General features: G+C 38.2%; 1 protein-coding gene across 2 annotated transcripts in view; it reads right to left on the reverse strand.

The window, feature by feature from the left end:
- Positions 1-17372, reverse strand: part of LOC140658945 (multidrug resistance-associated protein 1) — a 58356-nt gene that overhangs the window by 32143 nt on the left and 8841 nt on the right. For both annotated transcript variants that reach the window (XM_072878039.1, XM_072878038.1), the window contains exons 2-10: positions 10998-11174; positions 10090-10215; positions 8574-8711; positions 7343-7468; positions 4238-4299; positions 3229-3360; positions 1962-2189; positions 1099-1276; positions 208-369 (exon numbers count right to left, since the gene is read on the reverse strand). In XM_072878039.1, the coding sequence (XP_072734140.1) occupies positions 208-369; positions 1099-1276; positions 1962-2189; positions 3229-3360; positions 4238-4299; positions 7343-7468; positions 8574-8711; positions 10090-10215; positions 10998-11024 (1179 nt within the window). In that variant the 5' untranslated portion in view covers positions 11025-11174. The remainder of the gene's footprint in view (positions 1-207; positions 370-1098; positions 1277-1961; positions 2190-3228; positions 3361-4237; positions 4300-7342; positions 7469-8573; positions 8712-10089; positions 10216-10997; positions 11175-17372) is intronic.

Here is a 17372-nt window from a genome sequence, read left to right on the forward strand (position 1 = left end):
CACATGCACTCAGATGTGCAAATTAAGAACCTCCTGCCTTCCTTCTTGACAGCAGTGACAAAAGCAGCTCTGAATAGCTTCTAAACAAGCATTTTCTCCACACTGCTGTCAACTCTCCAGTGGTCTGAACACCAGCTGTCTGTAGTCATGACCATAGGAAGCAGCACACTGCCAACGTCAAAACAGGAAACAACACACAATACTCACCTGCCACAGTAAGTACAGTGCTAATATCACCTGGAAAGGTGCAGACCAAATCATGTTTATATAGGTAGCCAAGTCCATGAATCTCTGAGCATCCACAGACATTAGATTCACAATCTCACCCACAGTAGAAGTCTTTCTAGCAGAATTTGTGATAACAAGTGCCTAGGTGCAGATTAAAAATAAAAAATAATTAAAGCAACATGAAAGAAGACTTACTCATTTGCATTTTCTCCACAGAATTCAATTTCTTTACAGAGCTCCATCTTTAAATTTACAGGCAATCCTTTTCCTGCTTCATATTCTGTTTACCCTGCACATTACAAAATGCAAGTTGTATAGTCTGAAGCAAGCAGCTGGGTTTAAACTAATAGAGAATTAAAGACAACAAGCACTCTTTGGGGTTAGGGTTGGTTGGTTGGTAGTTTTATTGCGGGGGGGGGAGGGGGCGGGGTGCTGGCTTGTTTTGGTTTTTAGCGTAAGAAGCAGAACCTTCCCTTCTTGTTACACATTTTTCTCACAAAGAGCAATCAATCCACAGCTTTCTAAAACATTCCAGCTTATTCCAAGATGAGGTGGCACTGCTGCTAAGTCCCAAGTGAAGCTGTAAATATAGATGCATCTTCATTTCTGCACAAACTGAAGCAGTTTCACCCCCCTAGTCTAAATGAGACAAGGTTTCTCGTTTGGCAGTGGAAAGAAGGTGCCTGAACTTTAACTAGTAAATTAGAAAATTGCTCTTAAAGGCTTTTATTTATAAATTAGATACTCTCTTATTTCTATTAAGAGTTAGGAATCAGCCTACCAGAATCTCCTAACTACTTTATTCAGACTTAAGCGATGCATTTGCACAGTCACCAAGAGGTATTATCATATACTTAAAGAAACACCTACCTTTCGATAAATTACACCAACAATAGCTGTTTTGAGCCTCATTCCAGTTACAAAGCAAATATGAAAATACTGGTGAAGAATCAGTGTCTGAAGACAGGCACAAACAAACAGCAGCCCTGTATAAAAGTAGCCTTGCCAGTTTGGGGCAGCTTTGTTATTTACAAAGTTGATTAGCAATCTGTGGAGAGAGGAATTAGTTCTCTTGATATATGCAAATCAAAATGAAATGTCAGGGTTACAACCTTAGATTATTCCAAACATTATATGGGTCATGCAAGCACCCAAAGTACCAAACAGAGATAAAACACTTAAGCAAACTTCTTAGAAACTGGAGATCATTTTATATTAGCACGCATCACTCCCTCCTCCTAACAATGTACTACTGTAAAACATGAAGTATCACATACCTTACATGTACAGCATTCTCTTGAAGCTAACACTAAAAAGTCTCATATTCCCTCCAGCTAAAATACAACCGCTTACAGTTGTTTTACTTCTTCTCACCTTAAAGCAATACAACCCTCCTACCCCCTTAGCTCTCTGTTGCTTCACATACTGTGACTTGTAGTCCCACAATCATTACACATTAGAATTAAATAAACTCTCCTGCTATTGTTGATTATGTTCCTGCCTGGCCTTCCTACTGTTGGAAAGGAACATAAAAAGTCAAACATTTAATGCATGATGTTATAATTTGAAAACTAATGGACCAAAATAATCTGTGTACATGGTCCTCTAACTGGCATGACAACCCTCCCCCATTGAACCATCTGAAGGCAAAGCAGCTTGGTGAGTGAAATACCAATGTGTTTTAAACTCTGTCCACATATTTTTAATACAATAATAAAGTATATAGGTCTTACTTCAGAATTTCTGGGCCTGCAAACATCAAGAGATCATGTGCAGCTTTAAACAGGAAGCTCATGAGAAAATATGGTCCAAAGGTTTTATATAACACCTTGAATAAAGATGCTTCAGAGCTCTTCTGAGATGGTTTTATAATCAAAGCTTCAGCCTCTTCTGTCACATCACCATTTGAGTCGCTTGATTTTTGCTGCTTTTTGGGCAAGTATAACATGTTTAATGGTTGCCTGAAATAAGAGTAGGTATATAATGCAGACTTTATTCAAGCATAAAGCCAACTGGAAAAACGCACAGTATGCAAATTAGATGTTTATGAGCTGTTTACTGCCCTTCGTAATAGTTTAACTGGGTTTTACTGTCAGTCAAACATCTTTTTAATCATACAGCCATAGCTAAATGAACTGGCCATTCAAAAATAGTCTTCTTTGTAGGGATGGGTAACATTCCTGTTGAATCTCTCCTACAGGTATGCCCTGGGGAATGAGAAATAGGGCTGTAACCTGTGTTAAACTTAAAGAGCAAAGGACATTATTATGCTAGAACCCAGTATGCTGAACTTTCATCAAAATCAAGGCCTCACTGTACCACCAGAGTTAAAAGACTGCAGTCAGATTTATGCCAAGTCATCCCCAACACATTCATTTCATACATCTGGCTTCGGACAAACTACATACTTCCGAACGTCTGAGGGCAAGCTGTATGTAAAAATACACTGTGTAAACAAGCAAGCAATTTTCCTTCAATGAAAAGGTACTTCTATTTGCTGCAGTACAGGATGATGAAAGTAGGATGGAAAGACTGCCGGCATGCAGTCTTTCTAATTTTAGTCATCTGGCTTAGATGCCCAGATTCCCTATATAGTCAAACGAAAGAAATAAGCTTCTCACTTTTTGCACCCTGAACTGCCCTCCAGAGGCTTCACTAACTATAGAGGGAGCCCAAGCTCCTAAATTACATGACTGAAGTTTGACTGTGTGAAAACATTCCCTCCTCAGGGAAAAACCACACATCAAAAGTAACAAGAATCAGCTCTGGGTCATGAAAGACTAAGGGAAACTTGATGCAGCTCTTCATAAAGATGACCCACAACACCCTAGTTGGTTCCTGTTCTGTATGCAGTTAAGGACAAATACAGAGCTGCCACTTGGGCCTTCCAAAAGCAGGCTTGATAACAGATGACAAACACCTCTAAGTAGAGGCTGAGTAACTTGAGCTTTTGAACATCCACATCTTGGAAGAACTGCCAGCCAGGATAACTGAACTTACCTCTTGGTCTTTGCCCACTCTTTCGCCCAGTTTCTAGCCAGACTTGGCACTATCTGCTCCGATTTGTCCTCTTTATTTAATGACCACAAATCCTTGGCTTCCAAAGGTCTCCGATAACCCTGAACCATCAACCTGTATTAGAAAGAATCAGCACTATATAGTTAAGAACACTAGAGATATGTATATATATATATATATGCCATAAGACATTGGTCCTTACATCCAGCCCCAAAACAGAGCCAGCTCTTCACAAAAATGCATGCAAGAGTTAGTACCTGTAGCAACACAGGTCCAGATGCTAAAACATACATCCCTCCTGTCTTTACTGTGAGAATTAGACACCAAAACATCTAAGGATCCAGGATATGCCACCGAATTCAAATTTCAGGGAAAATAAAAGAAAGGATGAAGTGATCTCATTTGAAAATCAGCCAGGCAATTAATATTCCCATGCCTACCAAGTTTCAAAATCTTTATTAGCCTTTAATTTTACAAAGCAATTCCTTTCATCTAGCTTTCTGTTGGAACTCTGGCCAAGTACCAACCACAACTATACACCAATATTATTTTACATGTTTCTGTGTTTTAACTGACAAGAACATGTGTTGTGATCAAATCATACAGCATAACTAAAGCTAAGTCGATGAAAAAAAAAAAACTCCTATAGGACAAAAAGAGCTATCAGTTTTGAACGCCTTTGTTTCTAAATACAGCAGATAATTTCTACCTTCTTATATTTCCCAAAGAAATTTTTTTTATTATATTCTTTCAGCAAACATACTAAATATATACTGGCAACATTTAAAATTACAAAGACCCTAAGGAAAGTAAAATATGCAAAAAAGGTTAATCAAATTTGAAAAAAAAAAAATTTAGTCTAGCTACAAAACAACCAACCAAAACAATCAAAATTATTATTGCATGACTATTGCTAATTTAACTCTGAAAAGCAGGATCCTAAAATGCCATCTAACTTTAACTGGCGCTTTATGCATCATCTTGATCTTACCCAGTGATCCACCAGAATGTGATCCTGGAGAGGAAAGAAGCACTGAACTCTGGACATGGATTCTAAAGGAGAGAAAAATAAATCAATCCACATACAAAGTGACTGATACAGGGCCAAAAGAAACAAACCAAGCAGAAAAGATGCTTTTGAAATTCCTTTTGTTTATAGTATTTTTTTCACATTACTAAACTTGTCATTTATGCTGTTCAGAGTTTGTTCAGAAAACACAAGCACAGCTTCAGGGCTGTCAGCAGACTAGACCACTGGGACACAGGAATAGCAGTCCTCCGTATCAACAACACAACAAATAGTTGAGGGAATTTTATAAGACAGTGGAGGCCACACAGTCTCTCAAGATGTCATGATCAGTGCCTACCTATATCATGCAAGGTATGAGAGCATAAATATGTTAATTAGGTAGAGGTAGTCATAAATTAAGAATTCAGTTCTACTGTTCTAGCAGTTAAGTGCTGTGACTCCATCAAAACAGATGCACAGATGAAAAAAAATTGTGAACTCCATAAAAGCATCCCAAAACAGCCCCTAAAACCCCTGCATCTCATTTATGAATAAGCATGGGAAACTTCAAGTATCCATAAAGGTACACTGCTAGCTCGTGTTCTACATCCAACACAATGGCTGTCTGTTTTAACTACTCTTCAGGTTAACATCCTCTCCTAATCTGGTTGGATTAAAACAGCAGAAAGGAAGGCTGGAAGAATTACAAAGGCACTAAAGGTGAATTACTTGCAGAATTCCAGTGCGGATTTCTCTCTTCCCTCTTTCACTGCTCTGAACAGCATCTAAAGAATGCTAAAACCAGCCACTCCTCTGGCACACAAACCACTAGGTTTTTATCATCAACTATAATTGCAGCAACTCAGGTATTTCCATCTACAAAAGTCACCAAACATCATTAGAGTACTGCAATTAAAACAGCCAGAGCCAAGTGTTTCCAAGATTTGCATTCTTCAACTCATGTTTGCGTAACCTGGTGTCTCCACTAAGCTATACTGAAGTGTGGTGTAATCAAGCTACATGAAACAGATTCCTGCATTTCCTCTTCACATGACAACTTTTTTTGCAACTTTGTAGGGAACAATAAGAGTATGAATGAGACAGATGCTTTTTTTGAAAGGGAGTAAGAGTTCCACATTTCCAAAGTATTTAAACACTTGCAGCAAAAGGGTTGCAAGCAAATCCAACACCAACGCCTAATGAATAAATAAAAGTTTTTAAACTCAGAGTTTTTTAAAAAAAAAAAAAAAGGCGGGTGGGGGGGGGGGCAGTACACTCAGCCTTCAGCCACACCAACACTCCTGACAGACAGATTTCTACTTCAGCAAATACAGGGAATACTTTCAACTTCAACAAAATTTCAAAATATTCTGAACTTTACATAAAATGCTGTATTACTTTTTACCTTTATACTTTTTAAAAATCTGCTTGAAGGTGGAAACTCTAAATTCAAGAGTCAACTACATCTTGTACTACCAAAAACTGGACTTCATTTGCATAAAGCAAAAGTTTAAAACATTAGGACATATTACATTACTGTTAAAATAATGATAAAATACTGATAAAATTAAATCGTTACCACACAAAGAACTATTAATCCTACCAACATTCATGCCGGATAGAATGAAGACAAGTTCGAACTTATGTAATGTAAACAAAGGGAAAGCAAGAGACAAAACACATTGTTTGACTTCTAGATACATCAGCATCTACATCTTAGAAATTTCACTCTAGTTTTTTTGGTTTAAGTAACATATAATAAGATTTTATTCAAGGCTTACAAACATTTCTGGTGTGGAAATGCTTGGCAGAAGGGAATAAAGCAGAATTTAAGGCTGACTAACATGACTTGCTTTGTTCTTTTCCCCATCATAACATTCAACAAGCACACCACTCATGAAAAAAGAAGGTTAAAATTCGAAGTCTGCCCTATTTTCTAGAGACACTCCTAGAAATACTCAGAACACAAAACCAAACCACTGTGGTCTCAAAGCACCTTGTAATTATTGTAACCATGATCAAAGCAGAAAAGACAGTTTCCATAAATCCACGGTATCCTGTCAAATACATTTCATCCCTGAATGAGATGAAAAGAACCCAAAGATGAAGAGGATCCAAAGACTCAGCAGTATACTCTTCCCTCCAAGCACATACACACAGACTGTCTGCCAGCAGTAATGCAGAGCACCACTGGCACACTGGATACCAACGCAGAAGGTAACTGGAATTCAGTAAGTGCAACTGGTTACACACCTTTTCTACAGTTACAAAGGCAACATTTATTTCCCCCCTCACACATTTCACACCTTTCTTCGTCAGTCAGTGCCACCTAGCACCCATCAAACCAGAATTATGCCTTACAAAAAAAATACAGAACTGAGGTTTTGAAACTTGGCACATCCAAACTCCAGGCAGTGACAGGTGTCATTCCACTGTGACTCAGAAGGTCTAGTCCGGGGCTAAGCAAGCAGTATAATGATCCAGCATTCCTTGGGTCACTTTAGATCCGTACAATATAATTAACAACACATGCAAAAAAGATCATGTCTAGATAAAATTAAATTTCTACATCCAGACCACCCTCTAACGTTAACTGCTCTTGCAATTGAGTTAGTTAAATTTTTGCTTGACACAAGAGATGTAAACATGGAAATCAAATGCATCTATTCAGATTCACAAGTTTTACAGGTGTAGATTCTTCCCCACCTTCAATAGGAAAGGAATACACATCCTTATCAGTTACTGCCTACTGAATGGTATCAGATGACTACGAGGACAGCATTTCAAATGAGTATTTCCCACGGATTGCCAGAAGCACTACTGAATATAAATACATATGACTTAACCTTCAGGAATGCTATTCAGGAATGACTGAAACAGTATTTTTGCTTTCTCTTAAATACAGCCCACCCTATTTTGCATGTTATGGGCTTCATCATCTGCACCACCAACTAAAGAGCAGAAAGAACACTACTGCAAACAAGTCAACAAGGTCTGAATTATTTGGCATCTGAGAAACTATGGCCCTATAACTCATTGTACAGAATATTGCACATATGATACTCAGCACTCAGACTGAACACTTACAAGATCATTTACTGTTTCAGAAAACAAAGGTGGTCGTTCTGGAAAACAGCACAGGATGAGCTGTACAAATAACAGGATGAAGTAGATGCAGAAGGTGACATAACGAAATGCATCCACTTCAGCACCCTACAAAGGAAGGTAATATTCCAATTAGAAGGCTTGAGGAATGTCTTTAAAACAACATGGTACTATTAAACATAAAATAGCTCCTTACTGTAAATTCTGCAAACTACATAAATGTTACACTACCCACCCCCATGCAAATTAAAGTCAATGTCTATTTCGGTAAAGGGAAGGTAAAGAGAGGGGGGAGGAGATTAAAGATACCATTTATTTTTTAACAATCACTGCCATAAACACACAAGCACAGTTTGTACCAACACAGCATGCCCCAATTTGAGTCAAGGTATTCTTTACAGGAGCAAGGCATTTATGCACTGGGTAGTAAGGAGTTTTCAAAGCAAATTTGTTAATTAGTATGCACACAGAAAATAAGAATTAGAGGAGCAGAATTTAGATTACAGTTTGTTGTGTTGTGCTCAAATACCAGAGGTTCTTCCGTTTTTTTAGACTGGGACTCATACATAAAGCATAATCCACAGAAATCAAAGCACAGGGACAGATGGACACACACCCCCACACATCCGCCAGTAAAGTCCCACTCCCAACAGCTAAAGACAAAAGTTGGCTGAAAGTTCTCAAAATTCAAAATATGGCTTAAATGTTTCAAGAAATAAAAGTGATATGCCATTTTCAGGCAGCTCCACAATTAATCTGATATTTGAGGTGGCCTTACTATAAAGCAGACTGACATAAAAATATTTCACTTGTACACTTTCATTTTGTCTCAACAGATGAGACCACATTACCGTCAAACCAAGTGTTTCAGGAAATCTACTGTACAATCAACAGGAAGAGGACGTAAACTCCCAGAACAGTTTCATATCAAATATTATACACTTTTATTGTACCCAAGCAGACACATCCCCTTTCTGGAACAGCTAGCAGAGTCTTCTTGGCAACTGTTGCTACCGTTAAGATCACTATGAATTTCACTAGCGTTTCAAAACAAGAGCCATTAAGTCTTGCTTGTTTTGCTTTTATAACCCAAGGAATGAAGGTACACTGAATGGATCATTAACTGACTTGACTGGCATAATTAGCAAGCAACTACTCTACTACTGCAGCATTTGGGATTATTTTCAACTGAATGAGGCTAGCAATCACTTACCATATTTAAGGCATGTATTATTTTGGATCTAAAAACCACTGTGGCACATGACAATGAGATGAGCCAGAAAATCATCATTACACCCGAAGACTGGACTCCTTTTATTCTTTCATATTGTATTAAAAATGTGGCAAGCAACTGTGGACAAATAAGATAAAAACATATTCACAAGCTTTAAGTTTTACAACACATGATACATACACAAGGTACTACATATACAAGGTACTGTGTTAAAGTGTGCTTATTTAACATTTCAAATCCAGTATCTCTCAAACATTCTAACACCCAGAGATTTTAAGTGCAATTCAAAAATACATTTAAATAGAAAATTCTCTGGAGCAGTAAAGGTAAGAAGTGGACAAAAAAAGGGAAAAGGAGTATGTATTACATAGAAGTAAACAACCACATACACAAAAGCACTGTCAAAAGCTGCCAGTCTATTTCTTTACTTTTCCAGTTCTACATCACAAATCAAAATGCAATTATAGTGACACTATATCCTTTCCAAGTATTTCCTGACTAATTCGTTTTTAAATAAAAAGATTTATTTCCATACAAGCCACAATGCCAAACAACACTGACCAAATATTACTCTGTTTCTGTATTTTGTGTTTTCAGAGTCCTTTAGGAGGTTGGTACAACTTAGTAATCTCACTTGGCTGCTGCAACATGCATTTTCAATCAGCCTGACAAAAGCTTGACAACTGCATTATTAAATGACCACAAACTATTTAACAGCTCTTGCATCTCTCAGTATGTTTCAGGGCTGTTGGGTTTTTTTGGTTTAGCTTTTTTGTTGTTGTTATTGCTGTTGGGGTTGTTGTGTCCCATCCCACTCCCTCCTTGAGTATCATGTTTAATCACTACCATTCCAAGTCTGTGATAAACGTAAGGCAACTGACAATAAATGAATAGCAAGGCATTTTCATTGAAATGTAGGCTGCAGAGATACTGGTGTGAAAGTAGACAACACTTGCGCATCCAGGTAGAAGGAGTTAGCTGGGGACACTTATGTGCCTCATGTGGCATTTAAGACTTTCCACCGTGCCATCAAATGTAAGAAAACATGCACTAAAGAATGTTACATGCAAGAGAGTTTGTAATAAGATACTTCATAATGCAATGCCTTAGACAGTCTTTTACCAAGTTCAGTGTGATTTGTATTATCTAGGTTTAATCAGTTCGCTCGACTTTATTCCTCCAGCCCATGCTTGAGTCAAGCTATTAAATGAATGGTAACTCAAGCCTACCAAAATAAGGCAAGATAACTAGCACTGGCTTGTGTGCTGACATGCAATGCACTGAGCACAGCTGGGTTGGGTTGGTTTTTTTTTTCCCCCTCATTTTTTTATTAAAGGAAAGCAGACATTTCAGAGTCAATATTTCACAGTTCAACTGCAGATTAAGTCTGTATGTAAAGATTGTAGCTTAAAGAATTGCAACACTGTGAATAATACTAAAATGCGTGTTATTGCTTAAGGCTTTGCATGAACAAAGGCCATACAGAAGAACTTACCATTGTTATACCCAATACTGTAGGCCCAACGAGGAAAAATGGAGCTCGAAAAATATTTTGACTTCTTTCCCAGAAAGAGTAGAAAAGGTCTGCCCAGCAGACTATCCACAGTATTAAGCCCAAAGCCTGCAATACAAAAGTGTATTTCATACATCAGTTCACACAGATTAGGCAGCACGATATCTACATGAACACTAGATGTTACGTGTTAGTAGAAGAGGAGTCATAACCAGATTATCTCTTTTGGGCAATTCTACAACATGTACAAAAGAAGAGTAATTTGGCTTTACCTATTGGATCCCCACTAGTTTGGTACTAATTTGGTACTAATTTTTAGTACCATATAATTCAGTGTATTATGAAGCAGAAAGCTGGTGAATCTCACTCCTGAGTAACAGACTGCAAAGACAAAAACTCTCCAGTACATCATGCTATTATAGTCCTTCTTAAAACTTTTCACTTATTGGGGGTGGGGGGGGGTGGGGGTGGGGGGTAAGAAAACATTAAGTACCTATTTCACAATAGAAGTGGAATAGAACATCTGCAGCATCTCTAGAAATCTATGCTGTGTAACTTAAGAAGTTGACAGGATAATAAATTCTTTTTATTACTGAAATAAAGGCCTTGAGATTGGGTTGCCTTAAAATAGTCTTCTCCGACTGGTCTTACAAAGGATTTGCATGCTTTTTTGCTATGTCAGAGTAAATTTCAGTAAGCCTACTGACAAAAGGGCAACAGAACACATAAGGCTTGGAAATCAAACACAAGCAGAACAAGTAAGTTACAGCCCGAGTGTGCACGCAGGCCAAGATTGATGCTCCACAAAAGCAGTGTGCTAAAACACAGCTGAAAATAGATTCAAACTTCCAGATAAGCTTAATGAGTTCTGATTTTAAAAAGTCATGTACCGTTTTGGCTTTGTTGAGGTTTGACATTTGTATGTATCCCCTGTCATGACAACGAAGGTACAGGAAGTACACTGGGAAGCAGACCCACAGGTAAACACAAGGAATCCAGACCAGGACTGTGTTCTGAAAGCATTGGGTGAAGTCTGGATTTTCTGTGTGCCATGTCAGATTCCAATCCTGGGGAGAGAAAATGGATCGAGTTAAAGAAAAAGCAAACACAGAACTTCAGTATTTAAAAAAATAAATAGCCACTATTGGCTTTATTCTGTATCTCTTCTTGTATATTTATTTATACTTGTATTAAACTGGCTCCATTCTGTAATGTATCTAATTTTATTGCACTTTTTGTAGCTCAGATGTTTTAAACCTTCACAAGATGACATTAGTGTCACTTTTGTTGGTTATACACAGCTACCGTAACACATAACTCACTCAAATGTAATACTGGGATCTTTAACAGTACTTATCAGGATCTTTAACAGTATTAATCAAGGATTTTCACATTATCATTGCAGAAAAATAACATGAGAATGCTAGCTATCTCCCATTATAACCACTGTGCCTGTATGTATAAATACTCAGATACACCACATTCCCAAATTTCAGTGTGGAAACACAATCTGGCACACAGTAAAAGTGAACAGCACAAGACAACAACACTTCACTATTTGTAAAGTAGTCTCATAGCTCCCAAGCTGTCTGCAGCAAACCCAGTTGAGACTTTCTAGTAATTCATAACAGCAGGGCATAGAACTAAGTAAAAGAGGCTCGCCCTTGCAGCCCGTTTCCTACTCAACAACAGGAAAATGTAAATCAAAATAATCCAATTATTTCCTATTTCTCTCAACACAATTCTCAAAAACAAAATAAACCACCATACAATCAAACGAAAACTGACACTTACAGTAATAAAAATGTGATCACCATTTCTATTACTGGTACAAGGACTATTTACAATGACAGGCTATTTAGTAAAATGAACTTTCATACCATATTTATGACTGGCGTCAGTTAGGGAAATCTCTTGCCAGAAATTTTACCTTAAAATTACTGATTTTGCTGTAAAATTATCACAATAGACACTTCCTCTTAAGTGCTGTAGATTTCTGACTCTCTAACAGAATGATGCAATACAGAGATATTGCTGCTGCAGATGGACTGCTATATTCAATAGCCGATGCATAGCTCACAGGCTTCTGTTTAGAAGCCCCACAGCCAAGAGTAGCAGTCCCATGCCCAAAGGCTTGTTAACGATAGTGTCATTTTCAGTTGCAAAGCATTTTTTTCAGACAGTTGCACAGCTTACAACTGCACAGAATAACCAGTACCACTACTGCGACATAATGGCAGTCAGTAATCCTTCTCCTCTATAAAATCCTGAGCTGGTCACAGAAATAAGTGCCATTATCCACATTTTATAGATGAGGAAACAGAACCAAAAGGAGCTGTAGCACCTGCCCCCTCTATTCCAACATCAAAGCTGGAAACAGATCCCACTGTTCAGAATTGCGACACTTTGATCCTTATTTGTCGCCATCTTCCACTGATTAAACAGTTTCAAACACAATTACAAAGAGAAGAAAATAGATCTAAAGAAAAACAGAAGATATAACTTGCAAAAATTTCAACTTGAGGCTAACCAGACATTATTTTATCATAGAGCAGGTTTCCCCTTAAATTTGACCATTCCATATTAAGATGTTTGGTTGTTTTTAAGGGAAAAAAAAAAAAAAAAAAACCAAAAACAAACTTCTTTTGAAAATGCATTAACAAAAATATTTTCCTTCCCCACTTCCCTCTCAATTTCTGTCAGAATCTAGGACTTCTTTCTCGGTTAGATACAACAGACAGTATGCACAGGACACATAGCTGTTATTTTTCTCTAATTCCACAGCATTCTAAAAATTCTTCTCACTTCATATAATTTTTAATTTGTCAGTTGTAAAAAAAATCTCTGAACTTAATACAGCCAATTCAAGGAAATTAACACTGGTAGAGCATAAAAATTATGTTTTAGTGTATTGGCATAGCAGTCACTTAAGTTGTTCGTGACAAGGCAGCGGCTGTGAGAAGTTGTGGGCAAACCACATGCTTAAGTTCCCTGACTGCATAACATCAGAAATTTCAGCTGAGTCATCCTTACATTTAGCCACTGCACAAATGTTTTTGGCTTTCTAAGTCCCAGCTGCTCCACTCTAGCACAACAGCCAAGAAAAAGTCTCATGACTCTGCAGAACAGTTTACAATTCACAAATTAAGATAGTTAATATGATTACACAAGTAAATTGACAGGACGTAATCTGCTTTACAACAAACAAGAGCATTGACATCATTTTATTGAGTAGATTTTTTGAGATCTACAGGCTGCTTAAGAAAGTTACAATCTCCTTTTTCAGTGTTTTTAAATGCTTGGTATAAAATGAACCAGGCAATTACCAGAAAGGACAGAGCAGGTAATGCACACGTCACTGCCACATGGCTAAATAAAAGAAAGAAGTGCTGTATGCATGACTGCTATGCATATTGGCTGGAGGATATTCTAAAAATATGTGCAGTCTTTCATTTGACTTTCATATTTGCAAGTTATCTAGAAGTGTTTCTGCATGAAAGGCAAGAGGGTATGATGCAATGGTACTTCAGGGTTAAGAACAGAAAGTCGGGACAAATGGGCAGTTTGGAGTAAGCTTACTGCTAGAATTTAACAGCTACAGTAACATCAGTGTATATTCTTTCACATTTTTCCAGGATTTGATCCAGAGGCTGTTGATATCAAAAAGGCGTTTGCTTCGCTTAGATACAGCATTCTTCTCTGTACAAGAGAAATGACTACACACAGGTGAGGTACAGAAGCCCCTTCCATTTTACATTCATTTCAGGTGACAAAAGGTGAGGAAAGCATGCATGAAGAGAGAGACATGGTGGTATTTTTTCCTGCTGATTCCCTAGGTACAATTCTCTCAGGCTATGCCTACACAAGGCAGTAGTACAGACAGGAATAGAGCTGTAGACCCAATACTTGCTGCTGAGCACCCCATGTCCTCACAAGATGCCTTTCACTTAGGTTCACGAGACGAGTTGCAGGCTCACCTACAGACTGACCAGACTGTCCATCAGCCACTGGAGCATGTTTCCCAGTTAACACCTGTCCAAAAGGCACTCGGGCCACTCTTGAGTGAACGAACAAGCAGGATAGGGGACTGTTAGGAGGTCACATCAGAAGCAGGCTCCCGGTCTGAACTGAGATGTTAATGCCCTCAGTGGGCAAAGTCAAGAGGAACTCAATCCATTATAAAAGAAGGGCATACTCTATGATCTGCATGAAGGATAGCATAGCTTCATGAGGTTCAATTGTGGCTGGAAAACATGTCACTCTCATCATGAAACCAACATATATTCAAATCACAATGTTCAGTTACACAAGTCTAGACTAGTTCTGCCAGTTTAAAGTATACTTCTTTGCTTTATATAAACCCAGTTTCAGAGTTTTATTTTTTTCCAGCACAAACCAAAATTCTTTATGGATCAACGCAGAAACGTTCACTGAAGCAGACCTTTGTATTTAACAGACGTTAATTAGCAAATTAATGACTTTTTTCTGAGTCAAGTTTTAGAAACACTATTCTAGCAAGTTCTATTAAAGCACTAAGTTGCCCCATTTTCACATCTCAAAGATTAATAACAATTTTCACTCTGACTGATCAGCTAACCCTCCTACTTCACAAGAGCACATCAAATGACAGAGATCCAAGTATCCACTGAAAGCCTACACAAACTAGCAGCCTCCTGCCACGAAGGAGGCAGAGGAAAAAAGGGGTTAGGTCTATAGCTTATTAGCTTGGAAGCAGCCTTTAATTTAAGCTATGACTGCAGGAACCCACAGGAGAAGAATCAGTGTGATCCTTATTCCTTTCTTGGTAGATGTTGGGAGAGGAAAGATCTGCTGTTGGCTTAGTTTTAGTCTAGTCCAGAAGAACGACATCTCAGATGTTAAATAGTTTCAGGTTGGGAGTTTTTTCCTTTTAAAATCCCTGGACAATTTTAAAGTTTCCCAGAATAGCAAATGGGTATTTTTAAATTTATCCGACCTATTTCTCAGTTTTAATTTCCATCACCAGCACAGTGGCTGAAAAAAAATACCAGTCCACAGTTTTTGTGCCCAATAGCACATTTTCTCTTATGGCACAAAAATGCTTCCTATCACATTTGAAGTGAAACCCTCTATCTCCAAGTAGAGTACAAAAAACGCTTGGTGTTCTCCAGAATCATGTGGATCTATTCACAGGTAAACCACTTATTTAACAGTGCATAATCCCCAGGAAAATAAAGAACTACATTAATTCCTGTCTACAATTTCAGGAACAGGCAAGATAAAAACATCAGCCGTAGGACTGCAAGACAAAGTTGCAACACAAAAGATCAGTTATTCTGCCTCTGCTGAGGAAAGGAAGACCACAGGGAAGCTGTATGCCTCCACTGTGCCTAATCTGAGGAATAGCAGTATTTGACACTGGACGGGACCTTGTGGCTGGCTGCCTCTCTCCTGGCAGCCAGGAAAGGCTGTTAAGCGAGCAGCCAGCGGCCGCCTTTTCTCACATCAATAATCCTACTTGACCCACAGCACATTTTAAAATTCTCACTGGTAGAAATGGAGAGACCAAAATTGCTCAGTTTCAGGCCTGCTGTGCGCAAGTGTGCTAGAGATGCAGGCTGCCAACCACACTGTTAAATCCACCTGCATGAATAAGCTGTGACTGAAAAATGACTTAAGCATTACCACACACCTACATAAAAAATGAAATTACAAAACCACACTGGAATCTTAATATCACGGTCAACACTTACTCCTTCAAAGGGAGTTTGACATTGACATTGGTGTGTACCCACTACTTTGATATTGCCCACAGAACCACCTCCTTTGTGATACCAAGATATGGTTTCTCAATCTTATTTTCCTAACAGTAAAAAACATTTTTCATTTAATGCAATGCTTCCATTTAGTAGAATGCAAGTAATTAGCTCTCTCAGGCACTAACGCTGTAATTGCAGCTGACAACTTTCACTATAATAGTATCATCACTTTCTCATTGATACAGGAAGTCTCACAATCTTGCAGCTCTAGATACCCTATTAAAAAAATCCCCAGTGTAGCACGTATAAACCCATGAGCTGACTCAACTATTCTCCCTCAGATGCCATGAGGCCATCGGGCTTTAGCCTACACTATCTAGAACAGCAAATTTCCTGCCTGTCTCTCCCCAGATAGGAGATTTGCCTGATCTAGGTGAGCCTACAGCCTCAGAAGAGCTACTAGCATCAGTGGACAACAGGGCGTGGGAGGGATGCAGAAACGGAACTCTCCCTTTAAGGCTGCTTTAAAGGAACTCTGACCTTGCTTTAAAAGTCCCTGATACCACCAGTCTCCATCAAAACCAACAGTAAAAACAGTGACACTGTTGACCACACAGAGAATTAAGGAAAACAATGAACTATAAAGTGATCCAGATTTTGCAATAGGTTAGAAGAAGGTCTGTTTTCAAGTGATGAACTTAAAAGAGCTCTCCAAAGTTATTCAGCTTGCCAAGCAAGTTTTATTCAATTTAGCTTTAGAAATTTTGAAGAAAGACTGCAATAATGTTCTCAAAACACTGTAAATATAGCATGTTTATTCTGTTGTTCACATTTTGGGAGTCAGATCATTAAACACATGCGAGAGCTCACCATTTTTCTAAGAGCATATTTAGAATAGAGCCTACAACAAGCACAATCATACACAATCTTCACCAGCATAACATTTGCCCTGTTGTGCTTACTGTTCAGGCTAAATCACAAGAGGTGACAGGTTGATAAAACAAGCAACAGATATTCATACAAGAAAAATAATCCAGAACTCCCACAAAAAGCAGCAGAAACACCCATACCTGCAGCTGTCCTGTCTGCTCAGCAATATTCACAGAAACAATCAGTAGACAATAACAACATCCCTAACAGTGGCAAACAAGGCACTAAATGAGGTATATGACACTACAAGCAACCATCACAAACTTCCTATTTACATGTTTACAAGTCCTTTAAAAATACTATGCATATTATATTGACATTATTTTGGAAAAAATACTACTTGCATTAAATGATCCAATGGCTCTAGAATCAATTCCAGATGAAGTAGCACAATATGCAAGGACAAACATACCTTTCCACCTTAGTTGACATTTATTTCCTCTAGCTTTTGTTCCTTAGTAAACAGGAAGTTACCCAAAATGCACGGATCTCTCCTGTGACACAATGTAGTTGTTCTTCTTGCAATTGAAGTTAGCGCAGAATGTACAAGTAAAATGGTACCTTTGCTGTGATGCACACAAAGTGAGCTCATGCTGT

Source organism: Ciconia boyciana, chromosome 13, assembly GCF_034638445.1.
Source record: "Ciconia boyciana chromosome 13, ASM3463844v1, whole genome shotgun sequence".
NCBI classification, from domain to species: domain Eukaryota; kingdom Metazoa; phylum Chordata; class Aves; order Ciconiiformes; family Ciconiidae; genus Ciconia; species Ciconia boyciana.